Raw genomic sequence first — 15,657 nt, forward strand, 5'->3', positions numbered from 1 at the left:
CAACAACTCTGTAATGTTACCGTCCGTCCACCGTAAAACAAAACTTATGTCGCCTCGGCAACAGCACGACGGCGCCTTATCAGAAAGCAGCCAGTGTTCTGCCAGAGGACCACAGACAAAGTAACAGCAACAGCAACTTTAGCAATTAACTGAAATCATGATTGATTGTTCAGTTGAAGCCAAAGTCCTCAGCTGAAAATGTTCCTCCGTGCGTTTGTTGTTCTCCTTTTTGGGCCGTGAGTTGTAACCTCACAGTCAGGAGTTAACTGGGTGTCGGGAGCTGCACCTTTTAACTCTCCTCCAGCTCTCTCAGATGTTTCCTGCTGCCTGCGTGTGCTAATCCATCCTTGCACCCAGATTCTTTTTCTTTATAATCGCCATCTTTATAATAACAAACAGCTGTTTCGTGTGCAGGATCGCTCATTTCCTGCTTCACATTTCACGTGTGTTTTCTTGACAAACGTGGTTTGGAGACCAGCGTCGGGTGACACATCCACAGTCAGCTCCTGCAGTGTGTTTGTGTCCCTATCACCGATCAGTCACGTAGTGTGAACGCCACAACAACTTCAAGACTTCCGTCATATGATGGCAAGTTGTGTGAACTGCACGGCCATCGGCCAACACTGAAAGTAGTGTAGTCTGCACAAGCCTTTATATATAATATAGTATAACCCCGGTGATGTTTGTGTTTGTAAAGCAGCTGCCTGGTTGTTGGTCTGATGTTTGCTGTATGACACACTATGAATTTCCAAAAGGACTAATAAATATGCTGATCCTGTTACAGTCGGGGGGGGGGGGGTGCCGCCGCCGCCGCCACCGCCGCCAAGCAAAAGTACTTCTTAAACGACGCATCGATGAATAGTTGAAATAATCTATCGACGAATACTAAAATCATCGTTAGCTACAGCACATATTTTAATTTCTGCCCTTTGACTGTTAAATGTAAACTGTAAATAAATACTTTTCAGTTTGCACTGGTGGTGGCAGCACCCCACATATTTTTAATTAGGGGCCCTGAGGCTCCCACTTGTGATCTTGAACTACCACCTGTCCACCTGTCACTGACTCACTTTAACAAACCTCAGGGGGGCGGTGACCAGTGGGTGAGAAAATAAGAGAGGAGGCATACTGCGGTCAGCAGAGCATCCTTCGGTGCCTCCTCCAGTGGCTTGATTAAAGAGATGGGTTGTGCTAATGCTATGTGGCGCTCAGACCACAGGAGAGGACAAATGACAGATAACTCAACCCAGAGAGGAGCAGAGCAGGAGAAATTCTGCCTGTTTAAACCATAGACTGGTCTTAACCTATCTTTAAGGTCTGGTTTGGGTTTGGTCGTCCCTCAATCAGATATAGAGCAGTTTCAGCAGTGGATACACTTTCAGATCAATCAACTCTGGGGCGGTGATGGCGCAATGGATAAGACACATGCCTTTGGTGTGACAGACCTGGGTTCAATTCCCAACTGTGACCAATCCACCAATGTGTCCCTGAGCAAGACACTTTACCTCTAGTTGCTCCAGAGGTGTGTGACCTCTGACATATACAGCAATTGTAAGTCACTTTGGATAAAAGTGTCTGATAAATGAGAAAAAGAAACTCTGGAGGTTGACTCTTTTCAGAATTTTGAAATATAATTTTACCCATCAAATATTTTAAAGCCCTTGTCATTATTGTTTACATTTTGATTTTGAATTCAGTGAACTAAATGTAATTAATACTGAGTAATAACATTAGCTCTTTCATTTACATTCTCATTTTATTCCTATAAGCGATTACTTTATCATTCAATATAATTATTACATTATCTTTTTACAAACTGTACACATTAATTGCAGGCAAGGTAAAACCTTCTGACAAAAGTATATGATTTTGGTGTACTCCCAGAATGGAAAGTTCCAACAGAGAAGCAAACACTGAAAAGAAGATTATAGTGTGCTGCTAAACTGACTCGCCACAGTGTGTGTAAATAATTTTGTGCTATCTCAATAAAAAGTCACTTCTGAGATTCCAAAGTGATCTCATCCAATAGGAAAGTGACATCGTCAGTGAAATATCTATCAAGCCTTTAATTAAGTAATAAATTCCAATAACGTAAAGGAAATATAATACAATCTTACAGTAATTACGTTGTCACATTCATAAAATGCTTTATAAATTAAGATTAGATTATTATTTTAGAACTATTGTTCAGACCCATATTACATCAACAATCCATTACATTTTGATTGATTCATTTAGTATAAGCCATTTCCACAGCAGACATTTTGACACATCAAAGCAGGAAAAACACAGGTGTAATTGATCACATTACTGATGGCTGAATTCCATTGAGGTGAGCCAGTTCCAGGGTTTGGTGTTACACATGCTGACTCACTGGAGAGGCTTCCTGGGATCCTTAATTAAACACAACTATTGTTAATGTTAGTAGTTCCAGCTGTGCTTGTCCTGCTATGACAAGTCAAATTTTGCTGTGAAAAAAGGTCCATACCAGGACCCTGAAACTGAAGCAGCTAAATGGAATTCACCAATCAACACACCTGCCTTACCATGACATGCAAAATGTTTTCTGTGAAAAAGGCCTGTTTTATCGAGGAGGTATCAGTGCTATAAACCACACTATGCATCCATTAGCAGTGGTCTAGAAGCATGGCCCACTTTAATATTTTTGTTTTTGATTCCAATAAGTGAAATATGTCCTAAGTGAGTGTATAGGTATTTGTGGGTCAAATTATTTTACCCATCCACCTTTGCTGTAACATCAGCTCAAAATATCAATATATTCGAACCCTTGTTTATTAGCAGTCACCGTAAAACTTCGATTAATAGCCTGGGCTTTTATTTGCTAAAATCACCAAACTGACCCTGCCTGTATTTGGGACAGGCCTTTAATTACTTCCGCACAAAACTGAAATAGGCTACTATCAAATTGTTTATTTCGACCAGTATGAATATTATTTGCTATCATATCAAATCATTCATTGAAGACAGCTTTTATTTTGTAGGCAGCAAGGTAACAAAAACCAGCATACCCAACAACAGGTGCAGGACGCAGAAAAACGTGTGACAGGAGTTAGAACTTAGTGAGCAATGGACTTCACGTGGCAGTTTTCACAGGACCAAATTTTATTTTATTAAAGGTTTTTTGATTCTTCTAATTAGTGGACCCCTACGGACTAAAGGAATATAAATAATTGAGAAGTGGACACATTCTTTACCATGCAGGTAAATCTGAATGAATTAAACTAAGGGGCTTGTTGTCTCCATAAAATTAAGTGAACCATTGAATTGTGGAGGATCTAAGCAGCATGTCCATACTGACAAAAGTTTAAAAACATTTATATGTGTATTCACAATCTAAGCAGCTTAGAACTAGCTCGAGCTGGCGACCCTGTGGACTTCAAGAGGTTTTAGACATCCAGCAAACTTCTATAAAAACCAGTCCAGGCATCTAAACGAGACCTGCGTTTATTTGTCAAAATGTGTACCCACACTAGGCCTGTAAAGGGGACTGGAGGCTGTTTGGGACTCTGCTATTAATTGAAGATTTACAGTACATCAGTTGCTGTGTATCAGTAATGTCAAATACTGAAATGTCCTCTCACTTTAGTCTCAGTGGAATGTTGCAGTGCAAGAGATGACTTCTAGAAACATAAATCAAGTCACTCTCCTCTCCACATATATAAAGACACACATACTCATGCACGCACATATACACACACACATACACACATCCAACTCGCTGGGACTCTAGAAAAAGCATCGGAAACCAAAGGAGCCGCACACTCCTCCATGGAATTCACTGAGGACAGGATGTTGGCTTCACGGTCACGCAATGCTGTACTCATCTCAGCCTACACTTTTTATTCCCATTACACAATATATCATCGTGTATCTGTATCAAGTGCTGAACACTGCCAGAATGGAACAAGACGTTGTTATTGGAGTCTGCATTTTATGTGAAGGTAATGATTGTGCAGCAGTTATGCAGGCCACATTACAAAGTGGCTCTTCCACTTCCACTGCTAAGTAACAAATCCTCTTAAAATCAAGTGGTATTACTGAACATTAAACAGTGGCTGTCAAATTCTACTTTTCAGGAAATTTTCATTTTCTTCAAGAAAGTTTGCGAAACAGTGATATGAGCGCTGGAAACAAGTAAAAAGGTCTCACACCGTATTGTTTCACTTTCTTAAGTAAAGCCAGATTTTATGTTTCAACGACGGAATGAAGGGCATATTTTCTTAAGTGTGCAGAGTTCAGTTTGCTGTTGCCAAAACCATTTCCCTAAATGTCTTTTTTAACTCTTCTTGCTCTTTCTAGCAGATCTGCGAAGCTGCTTATCAGAGGAGGAAATGGTCGATTTGATGTGGTGTTCCACTGTGGCCGCGCAGCTGAACCTGTACAGAGGGACAAACATGCATGCACACACTGTACACAGGCTTCTATTTAAGCATCAGCATGCCAGTCAATATTCTTACTTATTTGAAGTTATACTTATTTTACAGCAAATTTTCATTCAGAACTTTCAGGCTTTTATTTCATTCTCAAGTATTAATTAATAAACTACAAGTATAAACAAATGTTCTGAGGGCTCCCCACGTTAAAGTGAGCAGTCACAGGGAAATCAGTCAGTCAGCTAATTTGTTAAATTATTATTTACTCAGTTATTGCACTTGGGAAGAATGATACTGTTCATTGTGGGATATTATCTACAGCGTTACAGTTACTTTCTACTTGTTAAAACCATTTTAGCAAAAACAATCATCACATTATGATCAATGCTTATTATTTTCAGATTAATGATGATGATGATATTTCACTGAATTTAATAATTTAAATAACAATAACATTCAATAGCATAACAATCATGGAGGACAAACTAGTGGTGGCTGTTGCTGGATACCTGGAGCTATATGACTTTTCCAACCATTGTTACCATGATTTCAGCAGAAAACAACAGATCTTAAGGCATATTAGCACGGTAAGTTGTTTTTTATTACTAATAGTTAACTGGTAGCATACAGTTTATGGTTTGTGTTATGCTAACATTAGCTCACTTTAAACCTCAAATTGTCCCAGAGTCATCCTGAAATAAGCCTTGAACTGACCATCATCCAGGCGAAGCTCCTGGACAGCTGGTGGTATTCAAAACAGATCTCCTGTGTCTAGCTGCTATTTGGGAGCAGCCTCGCACCCTCAGTCAGAGGGCCCCCTGCCTCTGCTATATATATAGCCTACACAGTACATTTAACAACAGATAAATAAATACAGATCTCTGAGTTTACTTAAAAATCAGTTAGGCTAAGGCAGTGGTTCTCAAAGTTTTTCTGTTACACCCCCTTTTAGAAGCCAAAACAGTCTATGCCTCCTGACTTCAGCAAAAACCATGTCCCCCTGCAGTGGCTCTATGCCACCCCAGGGGGGCCCGCCTCCCAGTTTGAGAAACACTGGGCTAAGGACAGGTGATTCGGTGTTTGCCTAGCAACAATAAAAAAATACAGAGCACTGATGTTTTGTTTTTTTTAATTGCTGGCTTCATCAAAAAAGGCAGTGTGGTGCATCTCGTGGTCTGCAGCCTAAGTACTAAGTACACACAAGTAGGCTTACTCCTGACAATTAACAGTGTACACAAGCTTGAAAACTTGAAAACTTTATTCAGAAATGGTACTTAGGAAATGCTGTGGTTGCCAGTATATTATTTCTCTCTCTTTTTCTATGCCCTCTGAGCAACACCTTGCTTTCAAGGAGAAACTGAAAGTATTTGTCATCAACCCCATTTGTATCCGAGTTGTATTGAGACTACAAGGATCTACAAAAGGCACATACATAGCTGTGGGAAAGAGATCGAGGAGGCAGAGGGATGCGGCCAGAAGGAGGCTGCTTTTTGCCCCACCTTCAAGTGAGGTAATTTGGATCCTTTTATTACATCTAGACAAAACACCCTACAAACTACTTTGTTTAAAGCATGCTGAGACCTTTGCTGTGTGCCTCCATGGCCAACAGAACTACACCAGCATATGGGTCACAGTATGGTATCATTTGATCCAAGCAGAGCTGGATTAACCTGCTGGGGTGCTCCAGGTCAAAATTAACCTGTGGACTCCAATCAGCCCACTGGTTCCTCTCTATGCTGTTATCATCAGGCTCTGTCTGACCAGCGTTTAAAGCTTCTGTACTAATGTTAGAGGTGTACACACCAACACACAAAGCTTTCAGTCTGTGCAGAATCAGTTAATAGCAAGGATAGTTGCACGGCTAATTGAGCTGTCCAGCTACCGGCAGCTACTGTTTGCAGTAGTTAGTGGCTAAAGTAACTGGTAACTAACCTTGTAAATCACATCGAACCAGAGCAACCAGAGGACATCAGAGGGAAAACCGGAAAATATTTCTTCATATAATATGATCCACTTTCACCAAAATCAGTGAATAAAGTTGTATTTCCGCACAGCAATCAGTGAAGCCTATAGTCTCGCATAGCCAGCCCTGTCTCCAAATCGATTCAGCGAGTTCCTGGACTTTTGGAGGGCTTCTGGGAAGCTGGCCAATCAGAAGAAAGTGGGCTTTTAGGGAGGGAGGTCTTAAAGCTAAGCGATGAACAGAGGGTGAATGAAGGTACTGTAGCAGTGGACAGTATAAGAAACAAAATGTGTTTTTTTGAATTTTAAATATAGTAGAAACCCAAAATAAAAGTATGAGCCTGAAAATGGGCATAATATGGGACCTTTGAGGCCCTTATCATGTCAGTTTATACATTATACGTTCGTGTATATTACCAAACAAACTGATGAAATTGCAACAAACTGATTGCTGCACCGTGAATCTGGCCTACACGGCCACCCCGATGCACAGTAGTAGAGAAAGTGCGTCACTGCCAACTCCCCCACACCAAGTGATCAAGTGATGTTGTTCTGCATCTGACATCTCCTCTCTCGGGGGAGGCAGGCCCCGTTTTCCATGCCCGCAGGTTCCAGCTCTGGTGTGGGATTCCCAAGGCCCCAGGAAAACACAGTTTACAACATTCCCACAGTGGTGGCCACCAAATGACTCTCTTCCTCTTCTCCCCTCTTCTGTTTGACTAGGGTTTCTTTTTGCCCGTGTTGTTGTGAGGCAGCGGTTTGGGAAGCTGCCCAACAGTTCCTGGTTCATTTTGTGAGGGGGGCGAGAAGAAGGAAGAAGGAGGAGACCCACAGTCCCTCCAACCCTACCATCCACGACAGCTCCACAGCTTTGTTGCCCATCCAAGACACCCCCTCCCACTCCTAACCACAGGATCTTCTCAGTGGCGGAAAATCCTTCCCATGAGCGGGCCGGCTCTACGGAAGTAATTAAACATGGGTAGTTTGGTGTAATGGACATTGTCATGCTTCCATTAACTGATCCCCAGACTCACAAACTCAGATACACAGCATAATGTCAGTACTGATGAAGAAAAAAGACTCTTTATTCCTAAATGTTCTGTTTTGACATGTAATAGAGCAACAATCAGTCAGTTTTTCATGTTCTTTTCAGTTCATCATGGGAGGACACGCTCCTCCCATCTGTGTATTTTGCTGGTGGAGAAGCAGACAGTCTTGTCAGTGTTTAGATCTTTAGATACAACAGTGAAGACTGACATAAATGAAATAATAGAATAACATTGAACTAGCAGCTTATTTTTTTAAATAACAAGACCAAGAGTCTACAGTCATTCTAGCGGTTCTGTGAGTGAGTCAGTGCACAGTGGTGTTTAGATCCATCAACATGTAAGCATGTTCACAGTGACAATGCTAACATGCCTATGTCTAGCAGGTATAATATTTCCAATGCTAAACCATCTTAGTTTAGCATGTTAACATGCTAACAATAGCTGATTAGAACTAAATTTGAAGTAGCTGATCGAGGCTAATGGTAATGTCATTATTTTAGCAGGTATTTGGTCCTAAACCAAAGTATTGGACAAAGTGAGATTTTGATGTGTTGACAGCTCAAGATGAAAAGAGGATCACCATACTTGTTATAATTTATCTTGGGGTACATGAACATCTATTCCAAATTTGTGCTAGCAAGCTAGCATGACTAAAACTACACTTTAGAAACATCAAATATCTCAGTGTCCTGTTACATGTGCAGCTGCTTCGGTGTTAAACCAGCACAATTTTGAAGTTCATCAAACTCTGATTCCTGTGAACATTTTCCTTCTTATAATGAGCTGATGATGCTTCATAAAGCCTAATTAGCATTACCTAAAGTGAAGAACAGAACCAGACAATCATAATGGATCTATTTTCCACACCAGGCGCACAGTCCACTAGCTCATTTCCCATCATCAGTGCTAATGAGTGAATATGGATAATATCAGCTTAATCCAATATGCCATTTCTTTGTCCAAGACACCCCCTTAAAGTTTACCCTGAATTCAACTTTCCTTTTCAGTATACACACAGCGTCATTGTTCTTGAAAGTTGAACCATACAGAAAAACTGTAGTACACACGCAATAATGAAACATCTCTCAAATGAGAGGGAACTAATTAAGCCAAGTTACAGACTGTGACAGTAATTACAGAAGCAATCACTTTACATCCTTCCTGCCCTTGCCACATTTCATGACTGCCGGCATCTTTGGAAAAAAGTCAAATTAAGACTCATAAAGCCCCTCTCAGGTTTTTAATTAAAACACACTTTTATGAGTTAAGATTCTTTCAATATTTCCAACCATATACTCCTTAATTATATCAATAAAGCTGAAGGAATTCCCTGTGTGTGTGTTAAGCTAGAGCACTGATTGAGTGGTTTATAGAGTAAGACGTGGCCTTAATGGAGGAAAAGTGCTGCAGTTGTAATGCACATGTGCTGGGTTACAGTATGACAAAAAAATGAAAAAAGATCAATATTTTCAGACTCCATCCACACCCAGGCTTTCCTGTTCAACTGATCTGACGTGAGCTCAAATGGAAAAGGCTGCTTTTCTTGGACTGTCATACAACAAACTCAGTTTCATGTCATCTCCATGACTGACGTGAAACTGCTTTATGTTTGGAGCTTGAACTCAAAATAGTTCTTGAATCACACTGGGTCAGAATACCTGTGTCTGTGTGTGTGTGTGTGTGTGTGTGTGTGTGTGTGTGTGTGTGTGTGTGTGTGTGTGTGTGTGTGTCTGTGTGTGTGTGGCAGCAGTAAACACGCAGTGATGTGGTCATTGGATGAAACTAAGAGTTCCGGAAAGCCTGAGGAATGAGATCATTGAAATGAAAGCGCTGGTAACAGGCTACTCGCCAGCGCAAGTGCAGGACAGCAGGCCATCTGATAAAGAGGCAGACACAAAGTGATTTTGGTTGGACTACTTAACAACTTACAGGTGAGTTTAAATCTAAACAAACATGCATTTTAGTGTCTCTCGGTTTAACCCTAACTCAAACTATATTTGCTAAGCAAACACCATTAACATATGCATACACACACGCAAATACACACATAAACAGTATTTTATATGAAAACACCAAATCCATGGAAACAACCTTTAATCCACGTCTAAAAGCTGTGGTCGCCTCATGAAGCGAGCTGCACTGCCTTTAACATCCCTTTGCATGCTGGTCCCCAGTTGAAGCGGAACACTGCGGTGATATTAGCAGAGGCTGTTGAGATTTTGATTGCAGTTTGCGGTGCAAATAAACTTAGGAATGAACAACAACATTCAGCTTTTCCAGGCTCAGGAAATAAGAAATAAATCGTTTACCATCTCTGTTATTTTTTGTTGCAAAGCACGACCAAAGAAAGTCTCTTTAGTGTTTAAATGCTTTTAATGCTGATCATGATTTGAGGTTCTAGTCACTAATAAAATATAATTTCCTGATGTTTAATATTTTGACTTCAAACGAGTCCGTGAAAGGGCACCTTCTGTGCTTTAAAATGTGCAATGTGTTTTCATCTTGTTCTATCATTTTTTCCCCCAATAAGCTTGGGCTTACTTCTGAATATCACATAGGAAATAAACTCTTATGAGAATTCTCTCTAATAACTCTTTAATAAGTCTGTCTTAGTGAAACATAAGAGAGGGGCTTCCTAAATAAAACGTAACATAAAACGAGTTTAACTTGAAAGAGAAGTCCCTCGCAATGGAAACTACCCACAGGCAGATAGTGGTTTAACCAAACTGTCCAATCCTCTGCTTCACTCTGCACTGGTGCAAAGAGGCCTGTTCTGTGTGTGTGTGTTCTGTTAATGAAAGACCTCGATGATTTCTGAAAGGATGAGGCTCTTGAGGACACACGCTGAGGTCTACGGCTGAATCTTCTGTAGCAAATTCAGAGGAGGACGACAGAGGATAGACGGAGTGAAACGGAAAGAAAAAAAACGAAGAGGCAAAGGAGAGAACGAGAGACAAGGGCAAAGACGGGAAAGAAAGGCAAAGGGAAGGAGTGATTACTGGGAGACATCGAGATATCTGCCATGCTTGAAAGGAAGACAGTGCCATCTAGAGACCTCATGTGACAGTTGTGCCTTTTTGTGCACACGCATGCTCACAGCATGCTTTTTGTTAATTAATTGTCATTTAAAAAAAATGAATGATTAAGTCTCTTAATGTAACATTCCAATGAGAGCCTAAATGCTGTTTCAGAGGCTTTTTCTTAAAAAAGAATAATTCTCTGGAACATGTTTGCACAATATATTTCATTCCACCCATGCATTTTTTAGAAAGAAACCCAGTCCATCTTCTTGAGTCTTTACGAGAACTTTTTGGATCGAGATCCCTCTTCTCCCTCGGCCCCTGCGCTCCCTGCTGCTTCCACTCGGGGTTCCCATGCTCTGCATTTTCCACGGGGCCAGTTGGGTTTACACCAAATTGTGGTTTTCTCAAACTTCATGACATCTTGGCTCATTTATCTGCTTCACAACAATAACAAATGTCCCTCTCCAGAGCTCTATCACCCTGTATTACTTTCTCTGGGAGATGTCATGAGTCACAAGACAACAGTGAGAATTAGACAACAACAAGGCTGCAGGCATATGAGAAGAGACAGATAGACTTCAATTTAGTGTGCAACACATTGGGAGTGTCCAACAAGCCTCCATATCAGCTAGGTTAAAAAAAACATACTGTATGAGCCCATGAGGCCATGCTACTTGTTCAGTTCCCACTGTATAAAGATTGATTTAGATGTGTACGGACACATTTTTGGAAACAGGAAAGAAACACTCTGGTAGGATTTAATCCTAGACCCAAAGGCAGATTACATTCAATCCAATTTTATTTATAGAGTGGTAACATGTGGCTCCAGTGACAGCAAACAATCACTTATCTACCTCTGGGTATCAGAGGTGGAAGGTAACTAAGTAAATTTACTCAAGTACAAATTCGGGTATTTCCATCATATTCAACTTTATACTTCTATTTAACTACATTTGTCTGACAGCTTTATTAACAAATTACTTTGCAGATTACAATTTTTTTCATACCCTTCCTATCTAGCAAAAACCATGTACCTCGAAATTTGGTAATTCTGAATTTGACTCTGTATGGAAGGATGAAGCGTTACTTTATGAGTCGAACCATCGAAAACCCTGCTTGGATAAGCTGGGAGAATGCATTGTCACAAAGAAAAGAGTATGATGCAACATTAATGAAGCAGTAATATTAATCCAAAAACATCATATATAATACTTAAACACTGACAGTACTTTTACTTTTAATACTTTAGATCAATGTTGCTGATAAAACTTCTTCCACCACTGCTAGGTATGAACCTGTAAAAATAATACATAATGGGGGAATTTCCCTCAAGAGCTGATGAACGAATAGTAAGCTGAAGCTTTGCTGGATCAAAAGCCCTGTGGGTTGTGTTGCCCTGGTGTTGACAGAGGGGTGATTTTCTTTGACTAGATTCAACCAAACCTAAACTCCAGAGATTCTGTCCTCGAAATTGGCTCAGTACTTTTGGACTAGAGCAGATCTTGGAAGGGATTGTGAGGAAGGAAGAAGGGATAATTCTCTCATGGTCACTGAAGGAGATGGCTAACAGAACAGGAAGCACAGAAAGTGATCTTACTTTTAAAGAATTGCATGGCTTTCTGATGGTGAGGCCCTCATGTGTAGTTTTAGATAATAAAAAAACATACAGGAGAGAATATAGAATGATTGTACATTTACTGTATGCAAATAAATATGAGATATACAAAGCAAAACGCACCAACAGTGACCAGTAAAAATGTTTGAGAAACAAAGCAAAGCTGTGCAACAGACATGCATAGTAGACAATAGGTACAACAGGCTCACAGAGAAGGCTTTCTGGGTAATTTCTATTCAGCATAAATGCATTTTACTCAAAGAATGTGGTGTGTTAAAAATAAAAGCTTTTCTCCTGCTACCAGTGTTTCTGTTAAGATCCAGGATGTCAGATTGCTCATTTTAAGCTTTTGTTAATTGTTACTTGTAAAACATTTCTGGTCTGATCAATCTTTGCGGCCATTTTCCAAAACTCAATGTTAAGGCATATGGCAAAAAAAGACAAAGAAAGAAAAAAGATTCCATCACGACCCGGCACCGAATTTAAGTGCATCACGGCAGTGTAAGATGTGTGCTAACCCACTGTCCAGCCCTGATATTGATAGCCATATTAAAGTGCTTTATGCATCAAAAGAAGCAGAATAATTGATGACTTATAATGTAAGTGATACAGTACACAGTATAAACTTAACAATACTGGCATGCAGCACATTTTGCCATTCACTCTGGTTGAGAGTTGGTAAAAGGCCAAAAATCCAAGTTTACATAAAACAGAGAAATTAACTATTCTAAGAGCTGGATCTGTGTAATGGTCCTCTGCCTTGGAACAGGATATTTAATACATGGCGTGTTTAAGTCATTGCTTCAAACCAAATGACATTCTCACTATGATTGTTAAGCTGCAAAAGAGCTACCAGATTTGGGAAGTCACAAGGCAAACTTTTAGGATACACATATAGTTTCCACAAGTCAGGACATGCAAAGGCTTCTCTGATAACTTTAGAAGCATTTCAATAAATTATTACAGTAATTGGAAGATATTACATTACTGTTAACTTCAAAATGTTTGAAAAATAATATAAGTAACTGTTTATTATAAGAAAATAATAAGCAATTAGCAAATTGGGTTCACGAAAGGCTCTATCCTGGGGGATGAGATTTTCTAAGGTTTGGGTGGGATGAGCTCAGTGGAAGGAGAGAAGGTGGATGGATGGCTGTCATTGTTGGTGAAGCAGGAAGCTCTTGATGGGTTGTGGTAACGGTAACAACGGTATATGGTTCAGACGATTTTTGCCCATCACTCTGCGGATCCTGATGCGACATAGATGTGTCAGCCTACGAGGGGATCCTGAGGAGAGAAAAAGGCAAAGGCGGATCTCCTGAGCAGCTGCAGCAGAACCATATTACAGATGCAGGTACACCATGAGAACAGGGGAGGGCCACTTTTTTCATATCATCACTCAATGATAGCTCAGTTAGTCAGCTCCTCCCTTTTGTTGTCTGAGCTGTCAACAAATGGTGATACATAATGTCTTTTAAGTGTAACTCTAACCTGCCTATGGATTGTAAACGCAGTAATGTTCCAAATAGGGAAATCAGATTTATTAAGAACATTTATGAGTTGAAATCCTTGGACCAAATGGCAATAAACTGTCAATGTGCCATATGGTCTTTTTTCACAGCAGACCCTTTGACTTGTCACAGGTGTTAATAATAAGATTAGCAATGGCTCCGTTCTATTCTAGTGCCCCAGTAATCATGACAGTGTGACAGTGAGTCAGCAGGCCCAATAGCAGGACCCTGAACCAAAGCAACTAAATGGAATTTAGTCGTTCATTTTACTTTTTACACCTTTTCCTACTGTGTCAGATCAAATGCAGAGTGGCCCACTGATGAAGCGGGGTAAAAAAACAACAACAAAGAAGTGGGGCACTGTTGGCCGGGATCAACCTGTCGCATAGGCAATCAAGGCAACTGCCTATGGGGCCCTAATTCAGTCACGTGACATGCGGCTCACACCGGACTCCCTCGTACAGACACTGCAAAACCCATTAAATTTTATTGGGATCACCTCTCAACTCAATAAAAAGATCGATATGTATCCATATCTATCTTTAAAACGCAGCCCGGGCTTGTCTCCTCGTTAGTGTGCATCCAGTAGCACAACAACCATCCAGCATTTTGGCAATGCAAAAGTAACAAACTCAAAGTAACAGTGTATCGCTCGCGGGTAGCAGAAAATAACGTCTTTTTTGCCCTGAAAGAAGCGTTTTCCTCAGGTGAAAACTATGATTTGCAAAACCTTTTTAATTTTTGAGTATATTTTGTTTTAAGTTTAAGTGTATATATTTATTGGAATTCCATATACTACCTTGTGATATCATTTTTTTTGTAACAAATGAGAAATTATTAGGTGGGAATGAGGTAACCACAACCAACTGACAACGAAACCCCCCAACAACCCATTCATCTGATAACTAAAAATCAACTACAAAACATTACTGTTTCTTTAGAAATTACTTCAGCTTGTGAACAGCAATCAGCCTTGAACAGCGCCCACAGGGATTTTTACTGAACTACCTCCTGACTTTATTAGTTAATAAAATGTCGGTCCTCACTGATGTCTGTATATTCACATATTTTACTCACTCCTCGCCTCCAGGAAGACCTTGAGCGCCTCCGGATCCACCTTCCTCCGATTGGGAGCCTCCAGCTCTGACTCGTCCCAGGGCACGAGGGCCGGGTTGGCTCCGTGGTCCAGCAGCAGGTGGACGAAGGCCACCTCACATCCATGTCGCAGCACAGCATCCAGCAGGCAGGAGGCCAGGCCGCGGGTCAGAGCCTCTTGGCAGACGGGCCCCGTGTAGTTGAAATCAGGCTGAGCACCGGCCTGGAGCAGCAGTCGGAAACAGTGGAGGTGGTGGTAGGCAGCGCTGATGTAGAGAGGACAAACCACCAGAGTGTTGAGGGTGCGGGCACTCAAGAGGAGCCGGGGACCCAGTTGGTGGTCCATGTCTACATCAGCATTGAACCTGGACAGAGGGAGCCATGGACACAGTTTAAAGAGAGAAAAAGTGCGCAAACAATTAATGTGTCTAGTTTTAAAAAGTGGGCAATTTGTTGCTTTTCAGTCTGTTCAGAATGTTTGTTTTGTCAAATATTCATCAATGTGACTACTGTCCCACATGGCCTGCTGTTGTTGACTGCTGGGACCCTAAGATTGAAAAGATTATTTTTTGTGGATTCTGGGAGAGATGAAAGAAGCTGTTTTTTAAAGTCAGGAAATAACCAAAGTGCTGCCTGAAGCAGTGGAGCACACTGCAACACACAGTTGGCTGTAGATCAGAATGCTGACCCCTAGACAACCCACCGCACAAACAAAACATGAAAGATGACTGAAAGATCGACTGCCACCAGTTTTCAGTAGTGGGGGAGGATATAAACCTACTCTTATTATCAGTGATACACATTCAACCCATATATGAGAAGTCAGAGAAATCTAATGTTTTGGGCTTAACACAGATCACGTTTCAGACTCTCCCAACCTCACCTGATGAGCTCCTGCAGTATGTCCAGCCTCCCCACCCGTGCAGCATGATACAGCGGGGTGCTGCGGTGGTGGCGACTTCCGTTTGGATCGGCTCCGGCTTCAAGGAGGATCCGGACGCAGTCCAG

The 15,657-nt window shown here is 41.0% G+C and overlaps 1 protein-coding gene across 1 annotated transcript; it reads right to left on the reverse strand.

Annotated features, from left to right (window-relative positions):
• Positions 1–11,204: 11,204 nt before the first annotated feature.
• Positions 11,205–15,657, reverse strand: LOC119901582 (ankyrin repeat and SOCS box protein 1-like; the record flags this gene model as incomplete). Its single annotated transcript, XM_038717152.1, is given in 3 exon segments — positions 11,205–13,330; positions 14,632–15,014; positions 15,533–15,657. Coding segments are annotated over 3 exon segments (639 nt in total), but the record flags the coding sequence as incomplete, so codon positions are not given.

This window comes from Micropterus salmoides, unplaced genomic scaffold (genome assembly GCF_014851395.1).
Source record: "Micropterus salmoides isolate LMB-PRFRI ecotype aquatic unplaced genomic scaffold, ASM1485139v1 Ms_hic_scaffold_1391, whole genome shotgun sequence".
Lineage (NCBI taxonomy): Eukaryota > Metazoa > Chordata > Actinopteri > Centrarchiformes > Centrarchidae > Micropterus > Micropterus salmoides.